Source organism: Pelodiscus sinensis, chromosome 16, assembly GCF_049634645.1.
Source record: "Pelodiscus sinensis isolate JC-2024 chromosome 16, ASM4963464v1, whole genome shotgun sequence".
In the NCBI taxonomy this organism is placed as follows: Eukaryota; Metazoa; Chordata; order Testudines; family Trionychidae; genus Pelodiscus; species Pelodiscus sinensis.
In genome coordinates this window covers 10,908,400-10,933,381 of record NC_134726.1, presented here as the reverse complement: position 1 = coordinate 10,933,381, position 24,982 = coordinate 10,908,400, and the positions used below count along the sequence as shown (strand labels likewise).

General features: G+C 48.4%; 1 protein-coding gene across 2 annotated transcripts in view; it reads right to left on the bottom strand.

Annotated features, from left to right (window-relative positions):
• The window catches only part of LOC102451743 (uncharacterized), a 32,337-nt gene extending 8,671 nt beyond the window's left edge, over nucleotides 1-23,666 (bottom strand). The window contains exons 1-2 of one of the 2 annotated variants that reach the window (XR_012896113.1): nucleotides 23,463-23,643; nucleotides 3,395-3,483 (exon numbers count right to left, since the gene is read on the bottom strand). Coding sequence is in view for 1 of the 2 variants with exons in the window: in XM_014574342.3 (XP_014429828.1) it covers nucleotides 3,395-3,470 (76 nt within the window). In the remaining variant the exon portion in view is untranslated. Of the gene's footprint in view, nucleotides 1-3,394; nucleotides 3,484-23,462 lie in introns of both variants that reach the window. The other variant, XM_014574342.3, reaches the window with a different exon arrangement.
• Between the last annotated feature and the right edge of the window lie 1,316 nt (nucleotides 23,667-24,982).

The window sequence follows — 24,982 nt, the reverse complement described above, 5'->3', positions numbered from 1 at the left end:
GTCCTGCCCCTGAGTGGGAGCTGCCGTCTGTGGCCCAGACATATCCCTGGCGGAGCTCTTTTACTTTACTCCAGACCTGTTCCATGGTCCAGGGTGGGTGTCTGCGCTCCGCCAGGGAGGTGACTATCTGGCCATAAATGTCGGCCAGATAGCCCCTGGGGCTGCTTCCTGTGAGGGCCAGGGAGATCGCAGGGTGCTTCAGGGGCAGACATGGCTTTGGCAGGGAAAGCTGTGCAGTTAACTGCTGCTCTCTGTTTGACTTCCTGCCATGAGACTTGTCCAGGGTGCCTGCAGCTTTAAGAGGGGCCAGGAGACAGGAACTATAGTGTTGTGATTGGATTGTATGGAGTGGCCACCAGGACACCTGTGCTTTTTCTTGGATGCCTCTTCTTGCGCAAAAAAAAACCCTCCTCCCCATCCACACACGCCTTTTTGAGAAAGGCTTCTTCCTCATAGAATGAGGACTAGCAGTTGTGCAAACCCCCCTCTGTTCTTTCAGTTTATTGTCAAAAGAAAGCGCTTGCAGTGTGGCCATAACTCAGGTTTTGACAGAAAAACGGCTGTTTTTCCGACAAAACTCTGTAGTCTGGACATAGCCTGAGTTCCATGGTCTCCTCTCTCAGGGGCCCTCGAACATGGGGAGAAGTCAAGGGCAGCCTCACAGTCAATCCTCAGGGATGAGTCATGAAGCAAAAGGCTATCCTTCTTGCAACTGCACTCATCCCCCTCCCCTCACAGCTGCAGCTCCCACCCTGGAGTCCTTTTCTGTCCCTGCTGCATTCCATAAATAAAAACATGTGATATCTGAGCAACAATCTCTTTATTGCTTGTGTTGAAGGGAGGGGGGCAGTTCACAGGCAAGCACACTGAATGCAATGGCACCTTGTTGAAAGCAACGTGCATCACTCTTACAACTGGCCACTCATTGATTTGCACTGTGCTCTCCTTATTGCCCTGGTATCTGGCTGCTCAGAATCCCTGACTAGGTGCTATACCTTGACCCCCACCCTGCCAGATAACTTCCCCCTTATTTTCACAAATATGGATCACACAGTAGGCTGCCACAACAATGGGAATGTTGCATTTGTAGAGATCTAACCTAGTCAGTGTACTTTGGAACCTTCCCTTTAAATGCCCCAAAGCACATTCTGAACTTGCTCAGCCTGTAGTTGAACTGCTCCTTACTGAGTCCAGGCTGCCCATATACAGTTTGATAAGCCATGGGAACAAGGGGTAGGCTGGGTCGCCAAGGATCACAAGTGGCATTTCAATGTCTCTGAGGGCAATTTTCTTATCTGGGAAAACAGTTCCAGCTTGCAGCTTGCCAAAGAGGCAGTGTAACCATCACTGGGCAGATTTGAATCTGGAATCTCTGAAGCTAATATAGGAGCCTCTACATTTGAACTATAAAGCCAGCTGGCTCCTATACCAGGTTCAGAGGTCCCAAGTTCAAATCCGTCTGGCGGCAGTTACAAGTCAGGGCTCATCCAGGCTCCCCCCCCCCCCAACCAAAGTGGGGTCACCCAACACCAGCTTTGGCGATGGATGGATGGACCTGGAACCCTTGAAACAAAGGAAGGATAACGGGGGGCCCAGATTGTTGGGAGGTTGGGTGCCTCCTACAGTGGATAAGGCACCTGCCTCCAGAACCAGAGTTCAAGCCCCACCCACCCTCGAAGCACCAGGCTCCACAGGGACAGAGCCAGCACCCTTGGGACTTAGCAAGGATAAGGGATCTCATCTAGGTCTCTGAAGCTGGGGACACACTTCCTCAGCTAGGGGAAGCATGAAATCCCCACAAGTCATGTGGTTCACTGTCCCATGCAGTAGCACCTGCACTGCAGCAGATAAGATCAAGAAACCTCTACAAGCTAGCCTGAGAGCCAGCTAGCTTTATAGCTCTAGCTGGTAGAGGCTCCCATACTAAGCTTCAGAGGGCCCACGTGCAAATCTGCCTGCTGGCAGTTACAGCAGGCATTCCTACAGATGTGTGCATCATGCACATGCACCTTTCCTGACCGTCCCATGTTGATGTCAGTGAAATAGTTCTTGTGACCCTGCAGTACCATCCAGAAGTACCCCTGGGCTGTGTCTAGACTGGTAAGTTTTTCCACAAAAGCAGGTGCTTTTGTGGAAAAACTTGCCAGCTGTCTATACTGGCTGCTTGAATTTCCGCAAGAACACTGACGATCTCATGTAAGAAATCAGTGCTTCTTGCGGAAATACTATGCTGCTCCCGTTTGCGCAAAAGGGCCAGTGTAGACAGCTCAAATTTGTTTTGCGCAAAAAAGCCCCGATCGCAAAAATGGCGATCGGGGCCAGTCTAGACGTAGCTCTGCAGTTTATATACTCCTGGACAAGTTGGTCAGATGCTAAGGTAGGGATGTGTGTTCCATCTATCACCCCACCACAATAGCCATATTAGAAGGGTATTAATGACCTTGGCTACTTGGATCATGACAGCCCCCACTGTAGATTTTCCCCAGTGAAAGAAAGCTTCAGGAAACTGTCCTGTGAATAAAACTGAACTGGATCTACCTGACTCCCTCCACTTAAAGCTGAGTGGGAGATTTAGGGCTGTCCTACACAAGATGTTACTGGGTAGCAAGACAGGGTGTGAATCTACATTGCTGGCTGCTTGCTGCACAGTAATGTCCCAGTCTGACCAACCATTTTCTGGCCTTCCAGCTTCTCTGCACGTGCCTCAATTTGGTGCCCTATTTGTATGCCCCCCCCAATGTGTGAGGTTGGTGGGACACAGAACAACCCAAACGTCTCTGTTCTTACAATGGACATACAGTTTGTCAGTAGGATGCCTCATCAGAACCCCGTACAGAAGCCCTTGGGGTTCTCCAGCTAATCCTCTTTCCCTTTGCTGCTGGCCTGTGCTGACAGTCATACCATTGAAAAGCTAGCACTTTGAGGGTGAATGGCTTCTCTCTGGGGCTGCTTCTAGACTGCAGACTTCTTTCAGAAGACGCTTTTCCAGAAGAGATCTTCTGACAAAATTTCTTCTGAAAGAGAGCGTCCGCACTGCCAAAGCGCATCGAAAAACCGATCTGCTTTTTCAAAAGATAAACATATGGGACAGCACTGAGAGTGAATCATTCCCAGGTATACAGTCCAGCTGCAAAAGTGCTAATGTAGGGAGGGGAACTCTGGGCAGCAGTGGTGGTCAAGAAAAGGTCAGTTACGTGGCACATTATGTTACAATCCAAGGAAGACACTTGCCTGGGTTTGATTTCATGGGCATGGACACCTCCTAACTCCCAGCACAGTGCAGAATCTAGCATTTTGGAGCGAGGTTTTTTCCATAGTGAGAACTGCCCATTGGTACTTGCAGGATTAGCCATCAAGAACACTTTCTGAAAATTCAGCAACAAAACCCACCTACCTTTTGGTGCATAGGGCGCTGCGTTAGTTTCGAATACAGCCATAGGAACTGTTACCGCTCTCGTCTCACAAGTCATCTCTCCAGTTTGCCTGCAAATAGTAGCACAAAGGAAAATTGAACTGCAAGTAACATTCAGCCCACAGTGCTCTGTTAAGGACTTTCCCTGGTAATCCAGCTCCCAGAATTTCCAGCCTTGGCTCTTTGAATTTGCATTTGAGAGAGAAACTAGAGTGCCCTCAAGAGGATGGCATCTTTATATGATAAATTCCACTAAACTCTCATTATATTTAATGATGATGAGGGGGAAATATACACCCTCAGTTTTAAAGGATTTTGGAGTTTGTGTGGTGACAAAACAGGTGAGGTTGCATGTTCAGAGCACGGGGCTTTACATGAAGAATGCCTGTTTTAAGCCCCATCCTGACCCTAAAAACCCTGTAGCCTTGGCCCAGCCTCCTAATAAATAGTATAACATATAGAGATATCCCTACTCATAGAGCTGGAAGGGACCTTGAGAAATCATTGAGTCCAGTCCCCTGTCCAAATACCATCCCTGATAGCTTTGCCCCAGATCTCTAAATGGGCCCCTCAGGGATTAAGCTCACAAACCTGGGCTTAGCAGGCCAATGCGCAAACCACTGAGCTATCCCTCCCTCCTATAATAAAGAGCTGTTTATATTAATTAACTCCGTAATGAAACTGAGCCTGATTCATCAAATGAGTCACACCCAGGCAGGGGCAGATGACCGTTTTGCGGGGCCCTGGGCAGCATAATTCCACGGGCCCCTCCTTTGCCACGGCTCATGTGCAGTGACGCCATGCGCATGCGCAGCAGCGCCACGGCGCATGCGTGGAGCTTTCTGAAGCGCGGGGCCCGGGGCGGCCACCCCGTTCACCCTACCCTATATCCGCCCCTGCACCCAGGTATATACCTTCCAACTTCTAAATTCCAAAAGAAAAAGAAATACACTCTCTCCATGATCAGTAATGGGTTTCTTTAGATTAGAATGTGCATGGATTACAGCTAGTTCTAAAGTTCTTATAGGAAGCTGTGCAAAGCTGTGGCATTCGAACTGCTCATTTGATAAGTCAGGAAATTCTCTCTAAAATTACCTCTAACTTATTTGCTGAACAGAAAAAAGGGAGAGGGGAATAACTCACAGTTTGTGACAAAGCAAAGCCTTCTCATATTAAAAAACCCCATTGTCTGAGCTGTTCCTTGTCAAAACCTAGAAGAAAATCTAATGTGTCACTGGAACACATTTTTTCCCTTCTCAGCAAATACTGTGTTGAACTACCATCCCTTTCAGGAGGGTTAATGTACGGCACACATTTCTGACTTCAGTGTAATTGTTCACTGGAACAAATTAGCAAGTGTGGTTAATTTGCCTTCTCTTGGATTCTTTAATGCAAGGCTGGACATCTGATTATTTTGTGTTTTTGTTTTGAGGATGCTGAAGTCAAACCAGCTGTAGTAGGGCTACAGGCAGCAGTTGCTGGGTGAAATCCATGGCTTGTACTGGAGGTCAGCGGTGATTGTAATACATGTCTCTGGCTTTGTAACAGCCCCTTAACTCTGGACAATTTCTCAGATCCTTTACACTGAACATGCTGCATTTTTTCATTAAATGGGTGAATGTTTTTCCATTTGGCCAAGAGATGAGCACTCCTTGCTGGTTTATGAAATTTGCTATTGGAAAAAAAGTAGTTTTCTTCAGCACACAACACATCTATTTATACATCTGGCCCCTGAGAACCTTTCTAACAATTACTTTAACATCCCACTCAGGTAGGGACATACTACTATCTCGACACACAAATTGGGAGCTGAGGTATACCATAATTAAGTGACCTGTCAAGGGTCACACAGGGAATCTGTGGTGAGAGGAACTGGCACTAGATTTTGTTACCCACCAGCTCTGTGTTTCTTGGGGAACCAGAACATGGTCACCTGTCAGCCTTGTGCTCTTGGGGAGCCAGGGAGTGACATTCATGGAAAACCATTCCCCTCCCTCAGGCCTCTGCTAGAATCAAAGACAAAGCAATGAAAAGGTCGGGGAAGACACACCTAAACTGCTTCAGACAAGGGTGATACAATTAAGGAAACACCCCAGCCTCATTTGCATTAAAGATGGAACAGAGGGACATCTCATTAGCATACAGAATGGAGAGCAGCTCTTCCAAGGCAGGAACCGCAGTGAACTATGGGACACCTAAAGCAGAGAAGCACTGCCTGATGGGAAATCCCTGCTCCAGATGCTAATGAACCCAGGCCTGCTCACACCCAAATTAGTCATTATCAGACCAATTCTAGTAACGATCCTATTGACATCTAAAATACTGAAACTGCCTAGTTGCATTGTGAGCTCGTTCAAGGAACATCACCCATAACCAGGGGTGATCGGTCTCTATTGTCTCTCCTCTTTCTCTTTGAACTATCCCTATAAAAACGCCTATCTTTGCCCCAAGAAAAACTGTTCTGATACCTGGACTTAAACGGCATCAGTTCCATTGAGACTTCTTCATCTCCTGTCTGATCATGCTGGGGGCTCTGTCCTGCTTTTCTCCTGCCCTCTGGACCCCCCGGCTACCATCATCATCTGGGAACCCCCGATCAGTGCAAGCTCCGTGGAGTGGTGAGGTCTCTCTCTCTCTCTCTCTCTTTCTCTCTCTCATCAACTATCTCTGTAAGCATAGCCTCCTGACCCTGCCCTATGTAAACTGTTATATGGTTACCTAACATTTGTAATCAGTTTCAATTTAGATTTAATATTGTAATTGTTAGATTTAATATTTGTAACTTTTTGATATCTATTCACTACTCAGAAATAAATCACTTTCATTGTTAAGCTGGTTGCTTCTCTCTCTTTCTTTTTCTTTTGCTCACTCTTCCTTAAGGGGTGTTGTTTTGGCTTCCCCATTCGCTCTACAACAACGCTTCTTGTACCCAAGCTAAAGATCCCTTTAGTGCCCAAAATCCTGTTGGGTTTGCTCATCGTGTGGTTTACCAGTGAATGACTGTGGTGTGAAAGTGGGGATAGGGGGTGCTGCACCTGGGGGCTTATGAGGATGGCAGCTTAAAGTGCTGTTTAATCCAGCCCATGGAGTCCAAAGGCACATGAGGGTGCAGTGTTGCATTGCTGTGAAACCCAGCCTGCTGAGTCCAGGGACATATGAGGGGGTCAGCTTATGAGGGCCGAGTACCCAGTCCTCTCAGACGTGCTCTGATTAGTGGGTGTGTGTGTCTGTGTGTGTTGCCAAGGTGGTAAGAACCCCATCCTGAGGAACCTAGTTCCTGCAGGAGAGCTCCAGTGGGAGGGGGAATTGGCAGCAGGGAGAATTCAGCTCCATATGAGAGCACAAGTAAGCACCAACAGCACACTAATAGAATTGTTAACCTTCCCCCAGTCCCATAAGGTAACCCTGATAAATGAGCATACCCAAGAGTATTGGGCAAATCTGGTAACAATTTCCAAGGCCCCAGCTCAGGGCTTTAATCACTAGACTATTCTTTATTGCCAAAACAACAAAGCTGGGTCAGCAAAAGCAAGAACCCTCCTGAACGCGCAATGGGTCTAGTAACAGGTTGCCTCAATGACGTGTCGTAGCCAAGCCACCTTTGAGGAGTCGAAAGTGTTTTCTATTTGCAGTGAAACAGACTTTAACTGCAGCAAGTGTGGCACATACGAGTTTGAGAGTCTTGGTGTCAATTTAAATGGGAACCGGAACCAATCACATGAGCTTCTACTCAGGGATGTTGCCACAATCAGGGATGAATTGTTAGGAGGGGACAAAATCCAGCCTGGATTTTCCCTGCACTTAAGAAATAAGATGCCAGTATCCCTTGTGATGGTATGTGTGGACATCATTAGCCAATGCTATGCTCTTTGCCCATGAATGTTTAGATGCATTCCAGACTGGATGGTTATGGCTGGAGATGAGATTACCCATTGCTGCTTTGGGTGCAAGAAAGGTTTTCCTATAAGAGCTACAGTCACCTCTGTTCCTGTATGGCTGCAGTGGATGCCCATTGGAGCATAATCGCATGATCTCATCTCATGTGCGCAGACCAATTTTATGGGCAATGATCACACAGAGGGGGCAGTAATAACAAATCACAATGCTTAGCCTATAGCAAGCTTTCAGCTTTCTGTGCAAACAAAAACTGATTAATCCTCACCCCACCCTGTGAGGTAGGCAGGTAGAATTGTTTCAATTCTGTGCATGTGGAAACTGAGGCAGAGAGCAGGTGAGTGATTTATCCTGTGACTCATTGAAAGACCCAAGTCCAGAACTCAGATGCCCTTGGATTCCAATACCATACTCAGGCCACTAGAGTCCTTACACACAAAAGCTGAAGACATGGGTGGCAGCGGGGCTGGCCCACAACATTTTGGCACCTGCGGCGGGGAGCTCAAACGACGCTCCATGTCCCCGCGCTTAGGCCAAAACTTTGAAAGGTCTCAATTCTCTGGGTCCTAGTGGTGCCCCCCCTCCCAGTCTGGCACCTGAGGTGGCCGCCTCGGTTTGCCCCATGGTAAGGCCAGCCCTGGGTGGCAAGTGTCTTAGTGCTCAACCTCTCCCTTCTTCCTATCCCTATTCTGATGGTTCCTGAAGGCTCCCAAAGCAGGCTGCTGCTACTTGCAGACCCACACTTCCCCCAAAATGGATCTGTTAACTTAAAAGTGAAAAGCCTTCCAGCTTGCCAGACCTATTAGCGTATCATTGAACCTGTGAAAGAGCCATTAAGTGGTAAGGAAACCATTTAACGGGCATGTGCCAGTTACTGATAACATAGGTGTGCATTACTATGTCTACATGACCTAAGTGTAAAATGTATTGTAAACTACATTTTATTAGTTTAAATTAAATTTCATTAGTTTGTTACTGAAGATTGTAAAATCACATCTCTAAAAAATCCTTGCATAGATATTTAGATGCACAATCTGAGTATTAAGCTTTAGTCTTAAATGCTTGTATCTTCAGACATATAAATGCTTCAAAATGTAACCCACAAACCTACTGGGTGTGCTGTACTGTCCCATCTAATGGTAATGAGACCTCTTACAGAGGGAGATCTACACTAGGAAATTATTTTGAAACAACTTATTTCTAAATAATAACTCCCAAAATAACTCTTTTGAAATAGCATGCCCACAACTACAGGGGAAGCCTCAAAACTAGTCCATGGCAGGCTCCCTTAATGCGTCCACGCTACCTCGACCTAGAGCCCCAGGAAGCACTAGAGAGTAATTACTCTGAATGACTGGTGAGCAGTTATTTAGAAATAGCAGCAGTGAAGCATCCACACTACCATTTCGAAATAACTATTTTGAAATAAGAATTATTCAGGAAAGCAGGACTTGTTATTTCGAAATAACTAGCACCTTATTTAAAAATAACAGGCTTGGTAGTGTGAATGTTTGGAAGTTTGTGCGCTAATAACTTGGACACTATAAGAGCTACCGCAACCAAACTTTGCATGGGATAACCTTTCATCCAGGAGAAGGTTTTAAGATATTTTGAACCCAACCAGGCCCAAACTCAAGCTGTAAAAATCAAAAAGTAACCCTGCGTGCTGTGCTGCAGGGGCCACCCCACCCACCCTAGGTCCCATGCCCACCGCCTGCGGCCCCCAGCATCGACCGGGACTCGCCCCTTCCCGCCTGTGAGGTTACATAAGTGACCCTCTTCCCCCCCCCCCCCCGGTGCTGGCATGCAGTACCCCGACTCCCACGCACACAACAGCTCGGGCACCCGCCCTGCCCCCCAAGGCACCTGCAGCTCTGGGCCCAAGCTGGGGTGTCCCTCCTGCGTGTAACCTCCCCTCCACCCGGGGTCGCCCACTGCCTCCGGGGATGACGCGGACCTATATTTTAATCCCTATTGAAATCAGTGCAACTTTTCTACCTTTCAAAAAAAGATAATGGACTACCGTTTTTCTGCATTTTGTTCCTCTGGTTTCCTGAGCAATGCCGGGTAACTCCAGCTAGATTTGAAATAAAGGGACCTCATGTAGACCAGGGCAGAGAGAATAATGAGTCTGCTTTACAGCCTTAGCTTAGACTCAGCTGACTTTTAGCTCATAGAGGCTCATGCACTAAGCTCCAGAGGTCCCAGATTCACTGCCTGCAGTTGGCCAGGATATGCCAGCATTACAGAAAGGCCACCCTCATCTAAAATATACATTTGCATTTTAATTACTATAGTACAAGAGTATAGACCAGGGCTACTCAACATGCGGCTGGTGGCCCGTTTGCCTGTGGCCCGCAGTGCAGTTTGGGTTTACGTGGGGCTCAGCATGCAGCCCACGGGTGCAGTCTTTTGAACATGGCCTTCACTGGGAACATGCTCCACAATGGCAAGTCAATAAAATGGGCTTCTGTTGATATGTGTTTTAGTAGTTAAATGCCTGGACTGTCATTGCTTATTGAAAGTTCTGTTATATAGGAGGAAATTGGGTAAATATTGCATTTTATTAATATCAACAGAACTGACTTAAATAAGGCCTATGTGTTGTGTAGTCTTGTCTTAATCTTTGTATTCATGCCTGTTAGTGTGAAAGAAGCTATTTGCATATATATTTGCATGTACATGCAACCACACTTAAGTTGTGGCCCATAGCATGTGCTATGAGTATCACTGTGGCCTCCAGGGCTTACAAAGTGGAATATCCCTGGTATAGACTTTGCTTCTAAAGACTTTGCTTTCTATCCATCCCTACTCTCCTTTCACTCCCCTGTTGAAAAGAGCCCTTAAAGGGACAACATTCCTTTTCTTCAAGATAGCTGGACAAATAAGCTTCCTTTACTTCTGTTATTTGATGCACTAGTTTTAAGATAACCCTCCACTGAAATCAGTACCTTACTAATATATAAAAGTCTTGATAAGCCTAAAATCTTTGGAAACATATTTTAACATAAACATATAGGCTATGTCTAGACTGGCATGATTTTCCAGAAATGCTTTTAACGGAAAAGTTTTCCATTAAAAGCATTTGCGGAAAAGAGCGTCTAGATTGGCACAGATGCTTTTCCGCAAAAGCACTTTTTGCGGAAAAGCATCCGTGCCAATCTAGACGCGCTTGTCCGCAAAAAAGCCCCGATCGCCATTTTCACGATCGGGGCTTTTTTGCGGAAAACAAATCTGAGCTGTCTACACTGGCCCTTTTGCACAAAAGTTTTGCGCAAAAGGACTTTTGCCTGAACGGGAGCAGCATAGTATTTCCGCAAGAAGCACTGATTTCTTACAGTAGGAAGTCAGTGCTTTTGCAGAAATTCAAGCAGCCAGTGTAGACAGCTGGCAAGTTTTTCCGGAAAAGCGGCTGATTTTCCGGAAAAACTGGCCAGTCTAGATACAGCCATAGTAAAATTACATAAACAGGTCTTGTTATGAAAATTACACAAAATAAATTAGTGTTCCCTTTTTCTAAAAGCAATGAACTTACTAAACTGCTCTGACATTAAAATAATGTCTTTGTTTTAGTGGGTTAAATATGTAGTAATCTGGAATGATTAAGAGTATATTTAAAACATAAAATCAGCTTAGAAATCATGATAAAGAAAATGTAAAACAGAGAAGGGCTGCATCATGTATTCTATAATACTTACTCTTTTATTCAACAGGACAAATTGACTTGCCAGTACTACAAAGATTTTGCAAATAAATTTGTGACCAACTTCAGGGTATCTTAAAAATATCTGTGGCTGACCATTTTATTCCTAAATATAGTGCTTTTCATTAAGTATCTCCTGAATGTCCAATTGTCACAGCCTGGCATGCATTGGAAAACATGATCCATTTTCTTTAGAAAGAAATTTTAGAAGAGTGTTTTTTTCCCTCACGTGTCATTTGTTACATTTCATTTAAAGAATTTGGCTGGAAGGGGTGAGCAGAGAGATGCAGTGAGGAAAGGGTGAGGCAGTGGGGAGAGCACAGGGCCTGATGGTAGTAGGGGTGGAGAGTGGGCGGGCTGAGGCCACAGGCTGGGGGTCTTGTCTCCCCAAGGAGCAGCTTCACTCCACTCCCTATGGCTGAAGGCTAGACAATTTCAGCTGCCCAAGTGTAACGCTGGCCCTGCTTGCAGCGTGTCATTGTTGTTATGCAATTGTATAGCAGTCAACAAAAGTTGTGCAATTGTCTGTCCATGTTGTGAGGACCCATCTAAGAAGAAATGAGCCAGGAGAACTGAAAGAACAACTGGGCTCTGGTTCCCAAGCAGATATGGATGGAAAATGACTTTCCCAGTCCAGAAATGTTTTAGATTTGGGGATTCTCTGCTCCCCCCCCCCCCCCCCCCGCCATTGTGAATGGGCTGAAAAAATTAAAAATATTCCTGAACTGACACAGAGGGACCTGGAAATGGAAATCTCCCTGTGTTTCAATCAAGCTTTTGTTGCCGTTGTGCTCAAGTCAGTGAAACATTTTGCTTCAGCAAATCAACATTTTCCCATGAAACTGTTTCATCTGAAAATATTTCTGACTAGCTCAGCTCAGGGGTACCACCAACTGGTCTCCTGAGAGCTTCTCCCTGCCAGCACGGCATAATTTTTACCAGGGGTTGGGAACCTTTTTTGGGTCAGAGGCCACTGACCTACAGAAAAATCAGACAGGGGGTTGTACATAAGTGAGACGCCAAAAAAAAAACAAAAAACCAACAACCTCCAAGAACACCTTCCCCCCAAAAAATAAAATACTCACTGACTTGGCCCCTGAGTGAAGAGAAAGACACTCCCCACATTCCCCTTGCACACCAGAGCATGGGGGGTGGGGGGACATCCTAGTAGATTTTGTGTGCTCCATCCCTGCAGTGGGGCACTGGGGGGGTTGAAGCACCAGAGCAGGCTCCTCAATGCTGGGAGGAGGGGCGGAGCCTTGTGGGCTGGATCCAGGAAAACCCAGGGCCACATCCTGTTCCTGGCCTGAGGTTCCCCACCCCTGATTTATAGTTTCTACACACTACAGCTTCAGCAATTCTGGCCCAAAGATGGAAAAAGTCCGGGTTCAAGAGGAAAGTTAGAATCTTCTCTTAAACATTAAGAAACAGTCAGAAAAATTGATCATCTGATCTTGGCATCAGTTAGACACCAATGCTGAGGACAGCCAGCTGCCTCTCTCAACCTGAAATTGACAATCTCTGAGCTACCGGGGACTGTCAGTGTTTTTGCTATGAGTGACAAGTTGGATCACAGAAATCCCGTTTGCTGATCATGCCACTGACATCTGCCTGCCCTCTGGGGCTTCCTGCCACCCTGTACCACTGGGCTAGATGGTCTGGTCTCCCCTAGCCAATGCACAGAGTTGGGATTATTGCTCCCTGCAGAGCAACACAGACACTGAACCTGTTCAGATCTGGTATGACTCACCTATATAAGGGGCTCAAACCCAGAATACCAGCCCCCAAAAGGGACCAACCCCCCAAATAAATCCATCCTACCCTGTCTAATATTTTTTAAAAAATGTTGAAAAAATTGATATTTTAAAAATGCATAATTATGCATGTCAAGATGGGTGGGTTTTTTTTGTTTTTTGTTTTGGTCTATTTCACCTTTAACTGTTCATTTTAACAACCAGCCATCCTCTCCACTCATTGGGGTCATGCATATTCTCTTTTTATTTGATTGATCAAGAAAACTTTCTGTCACCATACATGATGGTGAACTCTGTAACCCCCTAACAGTAAAAATGGCAAAGAGAAAGAGGTGATGAGTACTGAAATTTTCAAAAGGTGTGGGCAGACTTGTATGCATTTGTGGATAGGTCTGGTTCTCCACACTGTCTCATTTGTAGTGAGAGACTGTTCTCAAACAAACAAACAAAACAACGAATTTCATGACAAAACATGCAGCATTTGCTACAAAATATCCCAACGGTGATGCATGAAAAAAAAGCCTGAGGGGAGCTGCCACAGAAACTGAACATGGAACAAAATAACCTGTTGGCATGGTCCAAAAAAGTGCGAGCTTAAACTCCACAAGTTTTGCAGGCTCATATAGCATTATTTGAGAGGGGAAGCCTTTCACTGATGGGAATTATGTGACGAGACACCTGCTAAAAATCAGTTATGAACTATTTAACTAGTTTCACAACAAGGACAAAATCTTACAGAAAATTCAAGACAAGCCATTATTGGCAAAAACAGTTAATGACAGAGCTGTGACAATGGCCCATAATAGACAAGGAACAAATGCAAAATATGAGTACAGCTACTTATTTTTCATTTGCTTTGGACACATGCCATTCATCAGTTGTGTATTCTGGGATGATATATTTGTGGAAATGTTGTGCATGAAAAAATGATTGAGATATTACCAATAAAAAAATCAAACAATGGACAAAAACGTCCTTAAATCTTTGATGAACTTTTTAAACAAGAAAGAAATACAGTTGGATAATCTTGTGTCTGTGTGTATGGACAGTGCACCTAGAATGATCAGTAAATTCAGGGGATTCCTTACGCTTCTCTCAGAGCAGCTGAACTGCCCACTTTTGAACTTTCATTGCATTATACATCAGGAGGCACTTTGTGCGCAATCTTATGGAACTGAATTTGGAAATGTAACGGGATTGGCCATATGCATTGTCAATTGAATTCTTGCCTGAGTACTTAATTACCATCAATTTCAGTCTCTGCTCGAGGAAGTCAGTTCTGAATACCCTGATCTACGAATGTCAAACACTTCAAGCTTTCAGACTTTTTTACTATCTCATTGATATTACCAGTCATTTGAATGCGTTGAACCTTAAGCTACAAGAGCAAGGAACTATAGTCCTGACTCTGCAGCAGGCAGTGTTTGGATTTGAGTCAAAATTGACTGTCTTCATCCAAGATATCTAGATGGGCAGACTGACATATTTTGAAAGATTACAAATGTTTTGTGATTTTTATTAGAGAGAATATCCAAATAACACCTTTGCTTTGCAACAGCTTGCAAACACAGTGCTCTGTTTAAGTTTATGATTTGTCCACATAAGAAGTCTGATGGAGCACTGGATTTGATAGTCATATCAGTCAGTGATTTGGAAATGGAAATATCATATTTCAAGGAGTTGGATGTTGGGGTGGAAAAATTCATCAAGCTGAATTCTGATTTAAAATGCCTTGCTCGACAACATGCAGAATTGACAAAACTGCACAAAAGGGCTGACACAAAGAAATTGGAGCACAACGATAATCTGATTCTGCATTCTTGGAAAGAATTTTCTGTCATATACAACACGAATCAGAATGTCGGCTTGGCCTTATTTTCAATGTTTGGCTCCACCTATATGTGTGAGCAAGCACATTAAAGGTAATTTAAATCACATCAAAGGTAATTTGTGCTCAAGACTGAGAGAAGACCGCATGAATGTATACATGAAGCTGAATTTGACCAGTTATGATGTAAATTTCAAAGACATGTGTGAAAAGATGCAGCAGCAGAAGTCCCATTAAATAATAGACCTTGAGTACAATGTTTCATTTATACTATTATTAATCATCATGTCAATTATTAGTATATTAAGTTGTATATTTTCAGTCATGCAAATGAGCATTCCTATATTGGTTCTTTGCTGACCACTTGTTCTGAATGTTGAGGTAGTTGGGGTCTTTGGTTTGAAAAGATTTCTGACCCCTGATTTAAGGGGTGAAAAGTGAAAACAAATAAACAAATAAACAAAAAATACCATCTAATCCTAATCAACTAAGAAACTTTTTTCATGCACATTCTTACTATAATCCAGGGGTTCCCAAACTTTTTGACACAGGGACCAGGAAATCCATTCATGAGCTTTTGGAGGACTGGTAAGTTCATTTGCATATTCATTAAGCAAATGATGAATATTCAAATGAGTTGTTTCTGGTCCTCCCAAAGCCCCCAGTGCCAGCGTTAGCAAAGCTTTTGATATAGTCACCTACAATATTCTTGTCAGCAAGTTAAGGAATATGGATTGGATAAATGGACTGTAAGATAGATAGAAAGCTGGCTAGATCAGGGTTTCCCAAACTTTTTACTTTAGTTGGAACCCGGTTTTTTCAGTACTGTTTTTTGCAGCCCAAAAATATAAACTCATATAAAAAAAGAATGAAAAATGAATAAATTTTCAGTGTTTCACCCGGCTGCATCCTCCTCCCAGCCTGGGCCAGAGCTTGGGGGAACCCGGCGCCGCATAGGCACTCCAGGAGGCGGGAGCAGGAGCAGATTGGGGGTAGGGTATCTGGCTAGGAGGGAGGGTGCAAGGAAGGGTAGGGTTGCCAGGTATCCGGTTTTGTACTGGACAGTCCGGTATTTGAGGGTTTTGTCCGCGAAATAAATTGAGAAATTACCAGACATATAAAATGTCCGGTATTTTCTAATTAGATAAGTTTTATTATAATTAGGTGTATCAGTCCTTAGCTGCGAACTGCCTGGCTGGTAGATGTGCTCATGCTGCGTGAGTGTGTCTACCAGTCAGGCAGTTCGCAACTACTGGAGGGGGGGGAGGAAATGGAATCCCGAGGGCCGGACTCACTCATGTGCCCAGGTCTGCATATGCCTGGGTCAGTCCCGCTCCCCACCCCCCTTCTCCTTCCGATCTCCACAGTCCAGCCCTGCTGCCCCCATCCAGCCCTGCTTCCGGTGTCCGGTCCCCTCCACCTCCCACCAATCCCCCCTGGTCAGCCCCGCTCCCCTGATGGCCCCCCCCCCACGACCAGCCTCACTGGCCCCGTCCAGCCCTGCTTCCGGTCTCCGGTTCCCCCCCACGTATCTCCCCTGGTCAGCCCCGCTCCCCCGATGACCCCCCCGACCAGCCTCGCTGCCCCCATCCAGCCCTGCTTCCGGCAGCTGGTTCTCCCGTCCTCCTCCTCCTGATACCCCCCATCCAGCCCTGGTTCCGCCGCCTGCCATCCCCGATCTTCGCGGGGCTGGATTAAGAGGGGGGCTAGTCAGGCAGCTGCCCGGGGCACCAACCTATGGGGGACACCTGATTGCAGCTGTAAGGGGCGCCGCATGCTCAGGGGCACAAGAATGGCTTGAGCTGGCACTGCCACTACCCCCAATCCTGCTTCCGTCAGCCACTTTCCTGCCCCCCCCATCTCCACGGGACAGCCCCGCTGCCCCCAACCCTGCTTCCGCCGGCCACCTGCCCCCCCATCTCCACGGGACAGCCCCGCTGCCCCCAACCCTGCTTCCGCCGGCCACCTGCCCCCCCATCTCCACGGGACAGCCCCGCTGCCCCCAACCCTGCTTCCGCCGGCCACCTGCCCCCCCATCTCCACGGGACAGCCCCGCTGCCCCCCACCCTGCTTCCGCCGGCCACCTGCCCCCCCATCTCCACGGGACAGCCCTGCTGCCCCCCACCCTGCTTCCGCCGGCCACCTGCCCCCCCATCTCCACGGGACAGCCCCGCTGCCCCCAACCCTGCTTCCGCCGGCCACCTGCCCCCCCATCTCCACGGGACAGCCCTGCTGCCCCCCACCCTGCTTCCGCCGGCCACCTGCCCCCCCATCTGCACGGGACAGCCCCGCTGCCCCCCACCCTGCTTCCGCCGGCCACCTGCCCCCCCCATCTCCACGGGACAGCCCCGCTGCCCCCAACCCTGCTTCCGCCGGCCACCTGCCCCCCCCATCTCCACGGGACAGCCCCGCTGCCCCCAACCCTGCTTCCGCCGGCCACCTGCCCCCCCCATCTCCACAGGACAGCCCCGCTGCCCCCAACCCTGCTTCCGCCGGCCACCTGCCCCCCATCTCCATGGGACAGCCCCGCTGCCCCCCACCCTGCTTCCGCCGGCCACCTGCCCCCCATCTCCACAGGACAGCCCCGCTGCCCCCACCCTGCTTCCGCCGGCCACCTGCCCCCCCCATCTCCACAGGACAGCCCCGCTGCCCCCACCCTGCTTCCGCCGGCCACCTGCCCCCCCCATCTCCACAGGACAGCCCCGCTGCCCCCACCCTGCTTCCGCCGGCCACCTGCCCCCCCCATCTCCACGGGACAGCCCCGCTGCCCCCCCCCCGCTTCCGCCAGCCACCTGCCCCCCCCATCTCCTCGGGACACCCCCGCTGCCCCCCACCCTGCTTCCGCCGGCCACCTGCCCCCCCATCTCCACGGGACAGCCCCGCTGCCCCCCACCCTGCTTCCACCGGCCACCTGCCCCCCCCATCTCCACAGGACAGCCCCGCTGCCCCCCCGCTTCCACCGGCCACCTGCCCCCCCATCTCCTCGGGACAGCCCCGCTGCCCCCCCGCTTCCACCGGCCACCTGCCCCCCCATCTCCTCGGGACAGCCCCGCTGCCCCCAACCCTGCTTCCGCCGGCCACCTGCCCCCCCCATCTCCGCAGGACAGCCCCGCTGCCCCCACCCTGCTTCCGCCGGCCACCTGCCCCCCCATCTCCGCAGGACAGCCCCGCTGCCCCCCACCCTGCTTCCGCCGGCCACCTGCCCCCCCCATCTCCACAGGACAGCCCCGCTGCCCCCACCCTGCTTCCGCCGGCCACCTGCCCCCCCCATCTCCACAGGACAGCCCCGCTGCCCCCACCCTGCTTCCGCCGGCCACCTGCCCCCCCCATCTCCACAGGACAGCCCCGCTGCCCCCACCCTGCTTCCGCCGGCCACCTGCCCCCCCCATCTCCACGGGACAGCCCCGCTGCCCCCCCCCGCTTCCGCCAGCCACCTGCCCCCCCCATCTCCTCGGGACACCCCCGCTGCCCCCCACCCTGCTTCCGCCGGCCACCTGCCCCCCCATCTCCACGGGACAGCCCCGCTGCCCCCCACCCTGCTTCCACCGGCCACCTGCCCCCCCCATCTCCACAGGACAGCCCCGCTGCCCCCCCGCTTCCACCGGCCACCTGCCCCCCCATCTCCTCGGGACAGCCCCGCTGCCCCCCCGCTTCCACCGGCCACCTGCCCCCCCATCTCCTCGGGACAGCCCCGCTGCCCCCAACCCTGCTTCCGCCGGCCACCTGCCCCCCCCATCTCCGCAGGACAGCCCCGCTGCCCCCACCCTGCTTCCGCCGGCCACCTGCCCCCCCATCTCCGCAGGACAGCCCCGCTGCCCCCCACCCTGCTTCCGCCGGCCACCTGCCCCCCCCATCTCCTCGGGACAGCCCCGCTGCCCCCCACCCTGCTTCCGCCGGCCACCTGCCCCCCCCATCTCCTCGGGACAGCCCTGCTGCCCCCCACCCTGCTTCCGCCGGCCACCTGCCCCCCCCATCTCCTCGGGACAGCCCCGCTGCCCCCAACCCTGCTTCCGCCGGCCACCTGCCCCCCCCATCTCCACAGGACAGCCCCGCTGCCCCCCACCCTGCTTCCGCCGGCCACCTGCCCCCCCCATCTCCACGGGACAGCCCCGCTGCCCCCAACCCTGCTTCCGCCGGCCACCTGCCCCCCCATCTCCACGGGACAGCCCCACTGCCCCCAACCCTGCTTCCGCCGGCCACCTGCCCCCCCCATCTCCTCGGGACAGCCCCGCTGCCCCCAACCCTGCTTCCGCCGGCCACCTGCCCCCCCCATCTCCGCAGGACAGCCCCGCTGCCCCCAACCCTGCTTCCGCCGGCCACCTGCCCCCCCCCCCATCTCCACGGGACAGCCCCGCTGCCCCCAACCCTGCTTCCGCCGGCCACCTGCCCCCCCCATCTCCACGGGACAGCCCCGCTGCCCCCAACCCTGCTTCCCAGCGGCCGGTTTCTCCCACACACACACCTCCTCCCAGCCCGCCCCGCGCTGCTCCCCTCCTGGCAGCCACGCTGAGGCCTGGTATTTTTTTCCCGCAGCCCGGTACCGGGCCGTGACCCATACTTTGGGAAATGCTGCCCTACACAGTTGTTCTTACAAGCTAAGCACCTCCTAGCTGGGCCTGAGCTTTCACCTATTCAGCCTTAGATGTTTCTAACAGGCATTTTAAGAGCGGGCAGGAGGGGTGTCTTCTGACACCTGGCAACTCCTTTGTTTTCTTCCTCATATCCTTTGCCCAATGTGGGAATTCTTTGTGTTCAGTCCAAACTTTTCTCACCTTGAGTACTAGATCCAAAATGGGTTTCAGCATCAGATGGCCTGGCCACATTTCTTTCTAGGACCAACCACAGTTTGGGCTTTCAGGAAAAATAAAGCTATTCACTGGTCATTGCCTTGATCATTGAATCATTAAGTTTTTGGAGCATCGGTAATGGGAGGCTTCATTAACACACAGGCCTGCCAAGGGAAGGCAATGGGGCAGTTGCACCAGGGCCTGGTGATCCTGGTGGCCAGAGCCTTGGGCCTTTTAAATCACTCTCAGAGCACGGTGTCATACTCTGGGCACCACTCAGGGCTGGCTGCTCTCAGCCCCACCCCTTCTGAGAGCACCATGCTGGGCCCCCCTCCCCTAGCCCAGGGCCCACAGAAGCTGTCAGCTCTGCTATTAGCACATTTAGAATTATAAAGAGATCCACACTTCTTATTTATAACTTCACATACAAGAATGATACCTGCACAGAGGATATACACATTCAGCAGATTGTAACTTTAAAATTGATATGTTACATGAGGTATTTTGTCTAAAGCATTTTCGAGTTATGCATATTCATGAGCCAATTTCCATAAAGCACGGGAGGCCCCATGACACTGTGGATGCCTATCCTCTGAAATAAAACTACAAAAGAGTCCATTTCACCCAGAGGTGCTGCTCGACATTGAGACTAGAGACCAAGAGAGCCCCCCCGTGCTCCAGGATAACTTTCTGCTTCCTGAGAAGCAAGGATCCCCATTTCTAGAATTCTATAGTAACAGAATATTTCTTTTATCAGAATGTATCATGAATGACAGGCGAGGTGGCAGAAGGCTGGACTAGGCTAACAGAGTGCCCATCCTTAAAGACATGGGAAAGAAGGAGCTGGGACCTACAGACCAGTCAGCCTGGACCTCAGTACCTGGGGCGCTATGAGCAAGGTACAAAACATGACATTTGCCAATCCTTGGAGGATGAAGAGGTAATCACAAGCCATCAGCATGGATTTATTAAGAATAAGTCAGGCCAAACCACTTTGATTTCCTTCTTTGACCGGTAACTGGCTTGGTAGATGAGGGCATATGGAGGACATAATAGACCTGGACTTTAGCAAACCTTTTGACACAGTCCCACGTGATATTCTGATAAGTAAGATGGAGAAATGCAAGAAAACTACTTCTAAGTGGACACATAATTGGTTAAACAACCGCAAATAGTAAGAAACTCTTAATTCATGGAAGGATGTCCGATTGGAAGGAAGTTTCCAGGGGGCTTCCACAAGTATCTGTTCTGGATCCAGTGCCACTGAACAACTTTATTAACAACGTGGATACAGCAATAAAGATCTTACTGATCAAATCTGCACATGACACAAAGCTGAGGGGGTAGGGTTGCAAACACTATGGAGGATAAAGCTAAAATTGAAAGGGGTCTTGATAAATTGGAGAACTGGGCTATAGACAACAAAATGGAATTCAACGAAGAGAAATGTAAGGTGCTCCACCTAGGGAAAAAAACCCAAATGCACAAATGCAGAATGGGTGATAACTGGCCAGGCAGCAGCACTGCTGAGGAGGATATGGGAATTGTGGTGGACCAGACCCTCAGCATGAGTCACCAGTGCAATGCTGTTGCAAAAAAAGCAAATACAGTTGTCAGTTACATTAACAGAGACAGAGCATCTGATGAGGTTCAACAAGGACAAGTGCAGAGTCCTGCACTTGGGATGGAAGAATCCCAAATAATTCTACAGGCTGGGGACCGACTGGCTAAGTAGCTTCTTTGGCAAAAAAGGACCTGGGGATTACAGAGGATAAGAATCTGAATATGAGTCAACAGTGTGCCCTTGTAGCCAAGAAGATTAACGGCATTTTGGAGTTCATTCATAGGAGCATTGCCAGCAGATCTAGAGAAGTGATTATTCCCAGATCTAGAGAAGTGATTTATTCAGCACCGTTAGACCACATCTGGATTATTGTGTCCAATTCTGGGCCCCCCACTACAGAAAGGATATGGATGTATTGGAGAGGGTCCAGTGGAGGGCAGTCAAAATGATTAGGGGGCTGGAGCACATGACCTATGAGGAGAGGCTGAGGGCTCTGGACTTATTTAGTCCGCAGAAGAGAAGAGTGAGGGGGGATTTGATAGCAGCCTTCAACTTCCTGAAGGGAGGTTCCAAAGAGGATGGAGAGAGGCTGTTCACAGTAGTGACTGATGGCAGAACAAGGAGCAATGGTCTCAAATTGCAGTGAGGGAGGTCTAGGTTGGATATTAGGAAAAACTATTTCACTAGGAGGATGGTGAAGTACTGGAATGGGTTACCTAGGGAGGTGGTGGAATCTCCATCCCTCGAGGTTTTTAAGTTGCAGGTTGACAAACCCCTGGGTGGAATGATTCAGTTGAGATTGGTCCTGCTTTTGACAGGGAGTTGGACTCAATGACCTCCTGAAGTCTCTTCCAATCCTAGGTATGACACAGTGTTCAAATACTTGCAAAGCTGCCATGAAAGTGATGGAGAAAAGTTGTTCTCTTCTGCCCCAGAGGGCAGAACAATAGGCAATGAAGGGTAGGGATAGGGGCCAGAGTGACAGTGACAGCAGATTTAGTTTAAATCTCACTTTGATGGACTCCAACTTCCTCCACAATGCAAAAGGATTAATTTGAATCCAATTTGACTGGCAAATATCCTGTTCAGATAGATGCTAAAACTTTATAACCTTTATAACACTTTAAAACCAGTTTTACTGTAACAGTTAATGCCCCTGGATTTCATCAACCCAAATGGAAGCTCCTCCTCTCAGATAGCAGTGTGTCCCTCAGAGCCGCACACCATGCAGCAGTCAGCCAGCAAGTGGGATTGAGCGTGTCTTTTTTGGGGGGAGGTGTCACTGACAATTGTACAGGAAGGAAGAAAGAAGAAAATCAAGATGGGTCAAACCAAATTGCAAAATGCCCTAAAAGTCTGATAAATCAAAACAAGTCTGTTTGGGGTTGAATGAAACACATTGTTTGACCGAAAATGTTTTGCTTTCTCTCAAGGGCTAGATTCATGAAACAGGGGAAGGAATCCCTCCTGGAATTTGAGTTGTCAAGATGGATGAGTAAGTGCTGTAATCACCAGGCTAATGCAGCCTTTCAGACAGTCACTTGCTCTGGGTTTCCTGTCACCCCCAACAGCCTCTTTAATTATTTAGAATAGTGATAGAAATGTAGCCGTGTTAGTCTGTCCTGCATTTTGCTTTAATTATTTAGACACAGTGGAACAACTAGGGGGACTGACAGAGAGCCCTGCCTCCCAATGCCCCAGACCCTAATAGGTAGGGCTCTCACCTGGCAGAAGGGACTCCAATGTTCAAATTACTGCTGCAAATTGCTGCTAGCTCTCCCACATCTCAGAGAGAGGTCTAATGGCTGGATTGCTATTGCTGTGAGCTGTTTTGTGATCTAGCCCCCATTTTTGGCCGACGCTATTCAGTGGATTTATGAATAATTTTGCATTGTTTAAAATTGCATTTTTGACAAATAAACCTTTTGCCCCCCTCGAAAAGATTTCCGCAGCTCTATTTTTGAATGTTCTACTTAAGCTTTATTACAGAAATGCCAGTGATTAGTTACAGGAAAAAGCAGCTTCCAACCTTATGGGTCTACCATTTATGCAGCTATATAAATAAAACCCACAATGAAATCTGTCCTATGCTTTGAAAGTGCCAAAACCATATTTAGTGTTTCACACAGCATTCGTACGTATATGTGACCTTCTCACAAGTAGTTGTGACTAGTCATTCCCTTGCTAGTGAAACAGAGGTGTACATTGCACTTGCCTAAAAGCTCAAATCACTTCACAAAGGCTTATGGCCTTTCCTATCTCTTTGGTGCCACATTATCACGAGATCAGAAAGACTTGACATTTCTCTTATCTGATCTACTCAATTTAAAATATCCCTTTGTTTTCAGATCTTAGCAGCCAGTTAACAGGAGGAGAAAGAGCTCACAGGTTTGTCAAGGCTGAGAAAGAGAGAGCATTGCACTATAAATAGTCAGCAGTTGTCACCTCCTTCTGGCCTGTTTACCCGTCCCAGCTGCTGAATTTCCTAAATAGTGCACCCATTCCGTACAGAACTCTTACCTGTACGCAGATGGGGACAGCAAGCTCCTTCACAGGCAATCACTTCACTCGCCTTTTCAAAATGCAGCTGTCCCTGGGCAGGGAAGCAGCGCACAACTGACCAGCGACACAACCACCATGGAGCCCAGGAAGTGAAAAATAACTCATCCACATGAAGTTTCAGGGAGGGAATATTGGCAGCTAACATTTAATTACCCCAATTAGCCCTGGGATCCAGCCTACTACTAACACCTATGCTATTATAAGTATCCTTCGAAAGAATGCAGTGCTACAAGTTTGCTCCCGGTTTGTTCCCTGGATAATTTTTCAGCTCCATATCTTTGTTTTGTTACATGAAAGCCAGCACAAGCTAACTGGAATTTTATTTTTAATTACACTGTAGGCGCTTATGAGGGTTAACTCGGATACATTTTCTGTCATATATATGGCTTATATCTTTACTATGTAAAACAAAATATGTATTTAGTAAATATTGATATTTTTTCAGTGTATAACTCTTTCACTGGTAAAAATGCAGAATATTCCATTGGGGTCAGTGGAATTATGGTGGATTTACACCAATGTAACCAAAGCTAAAGGCATTGAGCCAAATGGGTATGACTAAAAATAGGAAGGATTTGCTGGCTGTAGCTAAAACTGGGGCTATTTCCAGTTTCTGAGTAAAGGAAGCAACTGGAATTCAAAGTGTCAGAGAGTGGATGGAAACATCTTGATGGTTATGGGTAAATATGTTTCCCTCCCTCATCTCAAGCTATTACAGGGAGTTCGGGCAAGATACAGGAACAGATTCCCATCTGGTGGCAAAGTTCCACTGAAGTCAATGATACATCTGTTGACTTTCTGACCTGGTTTGGAAATGGTCCCATTTTTTTATAGGGGCAGTGAGGGGACAAGAGCAAGGCAGTTGCCATAAGGTTTCTATCCAGCACTTTCCTTATGATTGTGTTTATGATTGAGTAAAAGGCTTTTCTGGCTCATTTTTAGCTCATTTCCTTGATCAAGTCACTTGCATTGCCTTAATTTTCAGCTTTGAGAAGAGATTCTTCTGGTGTCAGTGCGTTTGGTGAAGGCAGAGGAGAGTCAGTATTTGATCACTAATCAGTGCATTTCTAGGCAGAAGGGTCCCTGATACCTCTTCCACCAAACTGCTGTATTTATAAAAAAGCAAGAGGGGGTGGCACATTGTTCTCTCTAATGTTTTCCATCTGTGTGTGGAATAAAGTTTGTTATGTGCGTCAAGGCATGTGCAGAAGCACAGTACCAGTAGAAACACATGCTGCTGACTGTGGGCACTGTGGGTGCTATTCTAACTAGCTGGGTGACACCTGATTCCAGAGGTTAAAGTAAGCTAGTGAACCCTAGTAAGATCTCATGTAAGCAAGACACAAGAAGTCATTTTTTCTATCTACTCTGCACTGATTAGGCCTCAGTTGGAGTATCGTGTCCAGTTCTGGGCACCACATTTCAAGAAAGATGTGGAGAAATTGTAGAGAATCTCCAAAGAAGAGCAACAAAAATTA